Source organism: Neodiprion pinetum, chromosome 3 (assembly GCF_021155775.2).
Source record: "Neodiprion pinetum isolate iyNeoPine1 chromosome 3, iyNeoPine1.2, whole genome shotgun sequence".
Lineage (NCBI taxonomy): Eukaryota > Metazoa > Arthropoda > Insecta > Hymenoptera > Diprionidae > Neodiprion > Neodiprion pinetum.
The window spans coordinates 36,173,851-36,185,837 of NC_060234.1; the positions used below are offsets into that span (position 1 = coordinate 36,173,851).

The window sequence follows — 11,987 nt, forward strand, 5'->3', positions numbered from 1 at the left end:
AAGGGTTGAGTTACCGTAACATGGATAAATTTTACTTTATCACATGATAGACAACATGATCGCAATATCTCATGATTACTTACACTTTATAGAGTGAATTCGAGAGATTACTTGAAAAATAAATGTTACCACGGTTACGTGACTTCCAAGATTTCTTATGATTTCTTAAACTCAGAAAGAGATTTCTATAATAATAAATGATTTATCACATTTGTAACAATGATTACTGACGGATACTTTCATTTTAATATTACTGATTTCGGTGTGATTTCGAAGATTGCGAAATTATGTCGAATGATATTGAGACGATGATTACTTGAGTGGAAGCAAAAGTATAATGATCTCACGCTACATTTAAAGGTGAGGTAAACGATTTTCGACATCTAGTTACTCCAGCGAAAATTTTCTCTCTCCCACTAAAGCCAATTTTTTTAATTATAACATTATTTATTGAGCCTATACAGGGTATGGTCGAGACACAGCTTCTTGTTCCACAGTCTTGCGTGCATGCGTGTTGCAGTTATACAATATAAAAGTGACTAAATATTACAAAATAAAGGGTACAACGAAACAGTAAATCACAATATAGCGCTGCGAAGGTGGCCCATTGAGATCGAACCAGGGTGGCGACAATTTTTCTCGAATAAAATTCTCCGATTTTTCCTGTCAAAAAATGCAGCATTCCGTGACCATTTGTCACGAAAGTTAGGTAATGTTGGACGGCTTTCATAACCAAGAGCTTCAGAAGTTGTGCACTTCGAATATATAAATTTGTATCCAAAAAACAAATAGTATATGTTGTGTCGTTACACACAACTAATTAGAAATTGAACAATACTATTTCCGAAAGGTTGCTGAAAACTTGACTGAATTTACGAAGCATGGCTGAAGTCTGAAAACGATTCATAAAAAAAAGTACGTTTATTCCCGACTCAATCATAAAGTTAACTTTTTTTACCTCAAAAGCGGGACGAAAGCAGCATATTTTGCCGCAAATCCAAATCAGCGGTAAATACGAGCCCAATTTAGAAGTCCCAATTTTCAAATAAATATTGCGGCCAGAGTTGAGTCGGGAATAAAGTCCTATATATATATATATATATGTAACACAGGAATTAAAACTTGACCTTATTCCCTTGTTAAACAATGTACTACACTGAGAAAAATTTCATTTGTTACAGTAACTAGAAATATTCAGTAAAACAAGTATCGTTAAAAAAAACTGTTCGAATATTGTTGGTATTACGAAAAACGAGGCACGCATAACCATTTTGCGCTATTGTCGATCCTTTTTTGATAATTGCAGAGCAAAATCAGTTTGTTCGGTTTACCGTACTTCTTTAGTTAAATAAGGCTTTAACATCAATTTATTCTTGCACAAGTATTAAATTTTCGCACAGTTACAAGAAAATATAGTGACAGTGATCGCGATGAGAAAGAATAGTAACGGATAACAGACTTTCCGGTAGCGGCTAGAAAACTAATTTTCATTTTTTACCTACAACTATATTTTTCGATTGCGGTAATAAATGAAAATAGTTAAGGACTGAGCCGTAACCGGAACTGAAAATTTCTCTCATTGTATTTTCCCTATGGCCCGTCTTAATTCCCTGACTTCTTCCGACACACAAAATTCCTCGACTATTCCCGGTTTTCCCGGTCTGTCGCCATCCTGTCGAATGCTCGGTTCATCAGAACACGAAGCGCATCGGCAAGACCTTGTTTCTTAGATCGGTGCTCAGCCTGCTGCCCGGGTCCTTCAGAACGGCGATAATCTGCTTCGTTTTGGTCATAGAATCGTACCTCGACAACTCGTTAGCCGCCATGGCTTTCTCGAGAAATTGCCTGAGCTGAACGCCGGCTTCGCCGCCCGAGGATTCCTGCAAGAACTTTAGGACCTTGTCCGAGTATCCGGCGTACTTCGAGTATCCCTGCCTCCTCGCGTCCTTGCTCAGGACGTCGTAAAGCTCGCTCAGCTGGAGAAGGGACGGGCTGGTGGTCGCGTTTCCAGCCCTCAGGAAGGCGACCAAACTCGGATTCGGCACCTGGTCGACTCTCTCGCCGAGGAGCGTGAACCTGACGAAAGAATAAAATTGAAAAAAAGGAACAAACGAACCGTTTGATCGTTGTTCGAAGAACAAGTTTTACAAATTTTATAGCGATCATATCGTTATACGTTGTGTTTACGAGGCCTTGACGAAATTTTCCATCCGATCGAAGTTGGCTAAAAATTATGCCATAAAATCATCATTAGCCTTGATCCAATGACGAAATCGAGGAAGTATTAATTGCTGTTTATAGATTCAACGATGAGGCAATGGAAAATGCGTTGACTAGCCGTGAACAGACTTGATCAAGTAAACAGAGGGATTTTCATGACTATGAGGGATAATTAATACGTAATAGCATTGAAAGTTCATTTCGACCTCAGATCTCAGATATTTTTCGTCCGCAATTATCACGCGCGATGTATTATGTTATGATAGATAATGAGGTGTAAGAATTTTCTTCGAGTTAACCGCGCGATTCGCCGTGCATGGTTATTTTACAAATTGTAAAACAGAAATTTAACGAAACAACAACATGCGGTGTAATCAGAGCGGTAGCTTTCGCAACTGAATGTCATTTCACGGGATTCGGTGGTGGTAATGACTCCAGTTGGATTTTAATAAAACTAGGTCACGTTGCGTCGAATTGAAACACGATTCACGGAATAAACCGGCCTGTTATCGGCTAATAACAGCCCGCGGTGCAGGAATAATTGGAAGCTGAAACGAGATAACGAGTAAAAGTGAAAATTTCTGTAATAGATTCACAATTTGGAACTACCAGCACGCTCAGCTAGTAATTGATAGGGACGAGGTAAGTAATCGCAAATACCTCGAGGCGGTTATACGGTTAATACCGTGCCAAGTGACGCACGTTGATAAATAACTTGATAACTCATTCGTATCCGCAGGTTTCCTTAGCGATTAACGATCCTGCGGAAAAGTATACAGCTGTAGTATTCACGCAGGAGGATCACGTCAGCCATGATAAACAGTGAAAACGGGGCATTGTAACGTATACCTTATTATACCCGAGTAGAATACTGGCTCATCGTCGGTGATATTATTCAGTCAAATATCCCGAGGCTCATTCAATTATTAATTCGAAGAAATGAAGCGTATTCCAGAGTCGGGTGTAATTTTAACGGACGTTAAAAATTCTTCCTCCTAAATAAACACGCTTGTTTTTTAACGCTGGTTTATACGAGCGAGATTCTCGAAATGGAAATGTTAACCGGTTAATATTAAGCAGAAGTTTATAAAGCGCAATTAACGAGGTTGATGAACCAAAACGCGATACTTCGTGTTTAATTTATTATGAGATAGTGAACCGTTGGGTATTTATCAAATTGTTTTATTCGTCAGCTACGAAGATCTTTTATAAAATGCAAAATTCGAAAATATTCGAATTATAAACAAAGGCCTCGGACATTGATGTTTCGTTTAAAATCGTTTAGAAATGGTTGAAAATTTAATGGATTTGTTCGGTGTCACTTTGCGATGGCTCGTTTTATTCAAAAGACTATTCTCTGCAAAGTCGCTTGAATAGATTTTCTTTGTTTTATCAAATTTGGAGATAATAGTCTTCGGAATAAAACGAGTTATAGTAAAATGAAATCGAACTGCTCTACTAATTTTATAACGATTTCGAAGCGATTTCAGAGCAGGCATCGACATCCAACCCTTTTTCTACATCTCCAGTGTTATCCAATTTTAAATTTTCAAAGCGATCTTATTTCGTTCCTTACGAATATAACAATAATTCAACAAATACTCGGTGTCCGACTATTTTCTAACAGTGTAATAAAATAATAAACGTTACCAATTTTCGTTCAATGAACCTGCTCAAAGATTTCGCCTGACAGAAAAATGGTATAAACTTTTCTTTGCATCGCATACATGGAACGAAATCAATCGAACTAAGGCACGTTACTTACCTCGCATCGTCCTTGTCTTCGTCAGATTTTTCTCTATCGTCGGACGATCCATCGGCAGGAATATAATGTGCCGGATTCTTGGCCTCGATGCACTCGGTCCCCGAGGTTGAGACCATTTCCGGCGAAGTTTGGGCGACGTCCTTGTATCCCGACGACGAAGTTTCCATGATGTTGTAAATCTGCCGAACAACGCTGTCGACGGTCGATTCTTTGGGCATGTTAGCAACGAGTCGATAGCCTGGTTTGCACCTGCTGATCGTTTGTCCGTTACTCTTTTCCGGCACCTCCTGATCCCTCTCCGGAAGTTCGTAGTTGGTTTCCGGTAGCCCGTAAACAACTTCCGATTCCTCGTGGTTCGCTTCCGGAGTGAGAGCTTGGCCCCCGCCAACCTTCTCGGAATTCGCACCCTCCGGTTTTGCGATTATCAAGGCCTCCTCCTGGTACCGCTCGGGTGGCACGAAGTACTTCTCATTGTCGGATATCGTCGACGTCTCGACGTCGTTTCGCGTTTGTACCTCTGCAGGTAAGGGTTGTCTCTGTCCGGGCGGATGCGGACTCGTCGACGGTGTTCGTAACAGAGTTTCCTCCTCCTCTTCGGCGGCGTGTATTTTCAGCTGACCAACCGCGTGGAATATAACCTGCGCGTGGAGAAAAACTCCGCTGATGATAATTGTACGTAAAATGCGTGAAAATAAAAAGGATTCGTCAAATATGGCGGAAGAATGTTTCTTCGATTCCAACCATCGTTATTAATGAAAAGCAATTAGTGGTAGCAACGAATATACTAAACAATGATCATGAATTAATTGTTCATATTTCATTGAACTTCCTCGATTCTTGAATAATTGGTTAATACTTCTGACATCTTTTATTTATCAGGTTCAATCTCGACCCAGAATTCATCGGTGAGTCCTGCGATGACAAGTCAACCGAAGCGGACTGTATTAACGGATCCATGGCATCGTCGAACTTACTTGCATCGCGGCTGGCAGGAAGGCATCGGAATAAATGGGCGTAGCGAACGCCGGTCCTTTCCTCACGATCGCAGGGGAGGCCTGGAACAAGTCGTACGAATCGTATTTATACATACACCGTGTCGTAACATAATATGATTAATTGTTTCCGCAAACATCGTTCGAGACTATACATACGCAATAAGGATATGATTGCTACCGGTCAACACGAGTTTTGAGTCTGGGTTGAAGATGTCAAATTTTAATTTCTTCCACGTAGCTAATAAATGAAAAAATTGTTTTATTAGATAAAGTTTGTTTTTGTAGAAACGAGAACGATATTTCAGATTTTAAAAGAAATAACCTATTTTCTCAAACACTTGTTGTAAATAACAATTGGGAAGACGTCAGTCTTGCATTTAAATCACTTTTATTCAAGACTAATAATTAATAATAAATCACAAATGTAAAAGAATTGACGAACAATGTTTAAAGATAAATATTTTTCGTACTTCTTCTATTTTCGTAATGGACTTCCGCGTATCAAACCCCAAACGTAATCATCCCCATCATCCGTCGCATCTTGGTGAAAACTTTTTCCTTTTTCTTCGGAATAGGCACTCGTATTAGCTATCAACCAGAAAACTTCAAGGCTTATTTATCAACGTAAAAATGACGAAAACAAACTTTATGTATAATAAATACAGGTTTTCATTATTATTCGATGTGTAGAATCGAAATTTATTTCTCTCAATAGAAACTCAAAAAAAAAAAAAGAACTTTTTTCACGTTGACCTGTGTAATTTGACCGATATCATATAGTCACGAACTTCAAACACTTGCACACTTTGCTTTTACCTCGATGATTCAAGCTCTGCTAATGTTCGATTAATTTCGAACGTAACGTAATATAAAATTCTAGAATGTAGATAGAAAATAAATATGTTCCTGGCCAATAACAACAAGGTCGTTGGTAAAAAGGGTTCACTGGGCAAGCGTCCGCGGAGTGTACGTGTCGGGTGGTATATGATTGTGTTTCTCATTTCTTTTAGTCACGCAGTAAATATTTTTCGCACGCATGGCCGGATGACCACGAGAAGTGTTTTTCCGTTGAGAAAAATGCCTGCATTCATCGTTCGTCATTTTGGCTCTGTCTCCGATGACTGGGCAGAAGAAACCGAGTTTAGAACATGCCATTCCCAACACGATTTGTCGAGCCATGGAGGTTCAATTCGGCTTCAGAACTCGGTGCGGCAACGCCGAAATCGGGTCCGTAAAAGACACGTGACAAATAAGCATAAAAATGGCGATGATTACTCAGGGTTAGTTTTACACGGGTGTATAGTTGAGCGAAATGTCAAGCGCGAAGCTCTCGGCCGAGACACCCGAGGGAAATCAGGACAACGAATTTATGTATCATTTTCACATTAATATACACACGCGACACGCGTATCTACGTGTTTGATTTCACACGCGTATGCGTGTATAATATGTATATATCGTAAGTGGGTATACGGCAATATACCGGGTGTCGTAGATAATCACGTGTAACGACGGATAACAAAGTCCCCGTGGGCATCGCGAATAATTAATTTTAAGGTAGGTATTCCGGATGGCCGCGATGCAAAACCTTGACAGTTAAAACGACGGTGAGGCGAATCAAAAGGCAAGGCGCATAGCTCCGGCGACCCGGTGGAGCCGTTTAATTCTGTATGGATTTGGAACATGACTGCCCACCCATCGATTCCCGTGCTTCAAGACGATTGCGTATCGTCGTTAAAAATCGAGGCATTACAAGAGTCCGCGCAGGCATCTTATTAACTCGTAATCGACGTCGAGTGTGGGTAGGTTATACAAATATCAGTCGGTTGTTAAAGAAAAAAAAATAAATAAACCGCGGCAGATTAATGGAATTCAAAATATCATGTTTTCGAGTTTTTAGCTCGGGGCCGTACAGCCGAGAGGAGATGTGAAGACAAATTATACGGAGTCAATAAGACGATGATGATCGCGGGTAAATATCGCGGTGACATCACCGTCTGCACAATATACGTAATAACAATTAAAGAAAGTTGAAAGAAGAAGAAGAAGAAGAAGAAAAAAACAAACAAAATACAAAAACAAACAATCACTCACCCCATGAACGACGAGCAGGATGAAAAGGCAGTGCACCGCTCTCATGATTATCTACGCAGCAGCTCCAGTTTTAGGTTTAAGGTTGCGATAACGCCAAGGCGAAAGAGACCTCGCCTCGATCCTCGGGCGTTGCAGCGTAAATCCGGTCGACTCTTTGAAATCTGCAGCGTTGATTTTCCGTCGCTCACAAGCTGTGCTTGACGACAGGCAGGTAGGTAAGTCGAGACTGGTCTTCTTGAAAAGACTTCTCTTGTAACGGTTTCGGAGCCTCCTATCCCACCCACACAAACATACTCTCGTGACTCACTCACACAAAGTGGTTACAGCCGACTTAATTGAGATACATACACGCGTCTCCTTCGGCCACGTCTTGACACGCACGACGTGCATCCGTGATTCGTATGTAGTACGCAAGTAAGTCAGTTTGCCGCGTTCGTGTGTCCTGACTAACGATTCGAATCCTATACGCACACACCTACGATAATGTGTGCATGGGTGTGATGCGATACATGGACATACGTATTATTGGTGATCGCGATGCCCGGAGGAAAGGATATTGCCAGCAGTTTTTTTAACCGTGCCTCGGATCGGACGTGTCGCTCTCTCTCTCTCTCTCTCTCTCTCTCTCTCTCTCTCTCTCTCTCTCTCTCTCTCTCTCTATCTCTCTCTGTCTCTGCGCAAACCGATTGTGAGTTGGAAGAAAAGAAGATTGATATATTCGCATGAATATTATGTACCGTTCCTTAAAGTCGCTACGTATTTTTTTATACACTGAACGGGGAAATCGAGCCGCTCGTTTTACGACCTGTGCGCGTAATCGATCGTTTTTCGGCATTCGTACGAACTCGATCATTACCCCAGACTGGCGTGTTTACGAACACAAGGGAATTCCCACTCCGTTCGGTGTAACGTTAAATTAACCTATCGATTCTGGTGGTTTTTCCAGTTTTATTAAGCTCCAGACGTTGAACCGTGCCGGTGTGAGAGGGAAAGAAGACTCACGATCTATGGAGATCCACAACTTTACAAATAAAAATATTTCACGGCTTTCCGCGGGCGTTGTAATCCAGCAAATATATTAAATCAGTGGTTAATTTGGTGGTCAGTATTTGAGTGAAAAAGTCTGACTCGAGACGGAGACAAATTTATTCATCGTCAGTTTGAACGATCGTTCCTTGAACTCGGGAGTCGGATCGAAGGTCGAATAATAAACGAAAGAGTTAAGCATGTGACGTCCGATAGAGAGATCCATCGATCCGATAAGGGTCTAATGGAGGATGGAGTCTTATGTCGGAGGATCTGGGCCTTGTTACCTTGCGACGAGTGCAGGCTAAACGATGACATTGAACAAGATATTGCAGAGATGCGGGAACGTTAAGCCTCGAGAGAAGTCCGGCAATTCTCAATGATAGATGGCACAAGGCGTAGGTACGAGCGGAGCGTTACACCCAACGCGTATACCTTATTATACACGTTCGTTTGCTCGCAAAGTCGCCGCGTGGTGTGCAGTCTGCTTAAAACAGCACGACCGGTTATGTTGTCGTCGAATTTTACCTTTTAAATTCCTGTATTAATTTACACTCGTTTACGTACCAGCCCGACGAGAAAGAAGAAGAGATGGCAAGGAGCGACTGAGCGACTTGAAAGGATCACGGGGAGAGAGAAAACACGTTTCTTGCGTGAGATTCCATCACGCGCTTTGATCACGTGCCGCTCATTTTCCTATCGAGACACACCTTTTCTGCTAAAACGTAGACTAGCTCGACAATGGAACCTGGGTCCGTTAAATTCACCCTGTGTTTATTTCCACCGGTGTGTAGTGTACGGAGACTCGAAGCTCGGTGTCTGTGCAGGAACGTCGAAGGACCATTAGGTGTACATATTTCCAGATATTTTGTTCCTCTTGATGGAACCTGGACGTTTGAATCTTTTCCTATTTTCCTGACGCTTATAATCCATTTTACGTTCTCCCGGTAGCTGTTTACAATGATTGATTTCACTGCAGGATTAAATCATCTCTTTAGCCGATGGGGAACCGAGCGATTTAATACCGCCCACATTCCGTATACTGTTGAAAAAACGACATTGCTCAAGGCTCTTCGATACCTGTATATAATAGACCGTAACGCAACAGCCGGCTGGAACGGATATTGCGGTGAGTTAATCTCGTTAAATTTATCTCGAAGCGGTGGATATGGGGGCACCCCTATAATATCGCTCAGTGCCGATAAGAGTCTATAAAGCGGACAGGTTGGACTCGCTTCGTGTTAGACTTACGGCAAGCACACGTCCGGGAAGAGCATCGACGGAAGTTTATTGACAATCGTTAACTGCCGAATATCACGGTAAGGGAGTAAAGTCCGGCCATGCTGTCCGTCCCGTCGCTGCTGTTACTGCTAATTCTCTCGGTAAGAACACCCGCCACACTTTCTTCGTCAAAAGCACCGACGATCATTCGTTTCCAACACTCTGTTTCCAGGGCGCGAAAGTCAGTTCCAAACCCATCGAACGCGCCTCGGAAGCGGGTGCAGGGAATGAAATAGACACGGGGTTGCAGGGGGATTATAAGAGGGAAGCCGAGGTTGGGGAAGTTCCCGGAGCCTCGGCGAGGACGTCGAATGACCAGTTGACCTCTGGTGCGAAGAGGGTTTCGCCTCCGACGTCATCGACCTGGTTGGAAAATGTCACGGTGGACGACGGCGCGAAACGACCGCAAGGACTCGCCTGGATCCTGGCACCCTTTGCGCAGAAGGTTCAATTCTCACCCCAGACCTTCTTCCAGGACAGGATCGGAGAGCTCAAGGAGAGCTTGAGCCACCTCGGCTCGATCGTTTCCAACGATCAGGGCAACGGCAGCAAACAGTTCGCTAATGGGGCCCTCGCCAATCTGATTGGATTAAACGACTCCGGATTTTACACCAACAGGTTTGATCCTGCCGGGTTCTTCGGCGGCAACGGATGGTTCGCCAACAAGGGAGGCATCCTCGGTGGTCCTGGAGCCTTTGTTTCGACTGGCAGTATTCTCACGGACTATCCGACTGCTTATAGAAAATAACACCGAGCTGCGCAACGAGAATCATACTTCAACTTGACCTGACAAAGTGGAAACTTTTTTTCTAAGAGTTTTCTTGGCATGTTTTATGGACGAGAAAAGCCCGTTGCCAGAAGAATGTATGTACGGTGTATACGGTTGGGATCTTTGGATGTTCGAATTTGAGAGCGTCACCCCCCAAAGATAAAGCTTGATTTTTTACCTTTTTTGTTTTTGTGAAGTATATTCGTTGATTGAATATTCGTTTTTTAGCAGTTTATGGATTCAGCTTTCGATTCTACCTTCTACAAGAGATCGTAGAAGCTGGGGCTAAATTAAGGATGCAACGATGTAGATGCATACATTCTTCTGTATAATGGAAACACGGTTATTGGATTATACACTGCAAGGAAAAAGTCGTCAGTGAAAATCGCAAAAGAATATCATTTCAAGCGGTCGTTGATACATGATTAAAAAAAAGAAAAAAAGAAAACAATCAACTAATGGTATTACATTGCCTGAAACAATATACTCTTGCGTTGAAAACTTGATGATTCCAACTGAATTTTTAAACTCCCTGGTGAAATCTGATGGAATGTTACATACCTTGAAAGTTAACAATTAAATATAACGAAAATCACTCACTCTTACATTTTCTACTACGAATATCTAAAAGAATTCTGATCAAGTTCAACGTTTTTCTTCCCACCATGAAATTCGTGACATCTGAATGTACGTGAAAAACATTCATTCGATTCCTACGACAGGATTTTTTGTTGCGGCCACCATTTCCCGCCTCGTAAACACTCTCATTCGAACAATATATCGATTTTTGTAAAAATTTGATGAATTTCTCACAGAACGAAAATTAATTTATACATCTATTACAACCACCGCAGTTAAGAGAAAGAAAGAGCGAACGTGCGGTATCATTGCCGAGTGAAAATAAATCCGGTAACTCTCCCAAGTCTCGATGGCGAGTAAATTGAATATACATTACGATGAACGCTGACAATCAGCAGAGGTAAACTCTGTTCTCGTTACTCCAATTACGGCATTGAGATCACCGGGGATTCGCGGAGAAAGCGGAGATTTATTCAATCCGCAAACTAGAATAATATGTTGCGGGAATTGAATTCGCAGAGGGGATCGGCCATTAGCGGAGAAAAGTTTAGCGAGTGATAAAACTTTTAGAGTTTGCGGGTAGTTCGAAAACTAGTGGGACGCTGGGAGCTAAGACTCTGGAGAGTTTAAAGTTGGCTGTTAACTGTAGGTATTGTACACGTGTACAGGTATATACGGAGGAAAAGTTCGTTTCAGATTCGAAGGCGAACACCGTGGCTTAATCGCGAGCTCGTTTGCGTGAGCTTCGCAATTTTAAGAAAACTCCCCCTAGCTCCGCATGTTTACTTGGACAACTTTCGCCCTCTTTCTGATTCGTTGGGGGTAAAAGTTGTTAAATAATCGTTTGGGGAGTGTAACCTGCAGTATCTGCCTCGCTTGTGTACTTTCCATTTTATTTGCCCCCTTACCCCCCTCCCCGATCAGCAAGGTTTTTCAATTTTCTGTGGAAAAATTATTGGAAGTTCCTGCTCATTATGATTGCAGCCACTTGAATTAAGGGGAAAAATGTATACGTAGCTTTTGATATTTGAAGAGCGATCTCCTTCCTTCGGTTTATTATCAGCCCTCAGGATTGAATTGTTTGCTCAGTTCCTTGGCGGAGATCGACGATTGGTCACGAGCCAATTATCTAATAGCCGCGATGCTCTCGCGATGACGTGGCAGGATTGTTGAACGGAAGATTGTTGATTGTTAAATGAAGATTATCATCAGCGTACAACCGCGATAGAAATTTTCACACCTGTGTTGTACCGTGAAA

The 11,987-nt window shown here is 42.1% G+C and overlaps 2 protein-coding genes across 4 annotated transcripts; one reads left to right on the plus strand and one right to left on the minus strand.

Annotated features, from left to right (window-relative positions):
- Window positions 1-1,613: 1,613 nt before the first annotated feature.
- ImpE3 (Ecdysone-inducible gene E3) lies at window positions 1,614-7,453 on the minus strand. Of its 3 annotated transcripts, XM_046617793.2 has the most exons (6): window positions 7,075-7,451; window positions 5,451-5,568; window positions 5,137-5,218; window positions 4,960-5,040; window positions 3,986-4,623; window positions 1,614-2,076 (listed from the first exon to the last, which is right to left on the minus strand). In XM_046617793.2, the coding sequence occupies exons 4-6, from the start codon at window positions 4,963-4,965 to the stop codon at window positions 1,692-1,694; spliced, it is 1,029 nt and encodes a 342-aa protein (XP_046473749.1). In that variant the 5' UTR covers window positions 4,966-5,040; window positions 5,137-5,218; window positions 5,451-5,568; window positions 7,075-7,451; the 3' UTR covers window positions 1,614-1,691. The 3 variants fall into 3 exon arrangements, with proteins under 3 accessions (XP_046473749.1, XP_046473747.1, XP_046473745.1); XM_046617791.2 differs by lacking the exon at window positions 5,137-5,218; XM_046617789.2 differs by lacking the exons at window positions 5,137-5,218; window positions 5,451-5,568 and having other exon boundaries at window positions 7,075-7,453.
- Window positions 7,454-9,031: 1,578 nt separating this feature from the next.
- Window positions 9,032-10,744, plus strand: LOC124214973 (uncharacterized). The gene is made up of 2 exons (XM_046617795.2): window positions 9,032-9,482; window positions 9,554-10,744. The coding sequence occupies exons 1-2, from the start codon at window positions 9,441-9,443 to the stop codon at window positions 10,127-10,129; spliced, it is 618 nt and encodes a 205-aa protein (XP_046473751.1). The 5' UTR covers window positions 9,032-9,440; the 3' UTR covers window positions 10,130-10,744.
- Window positions 10,745-11,987: the final 1,243 nt, after the last annotated feature.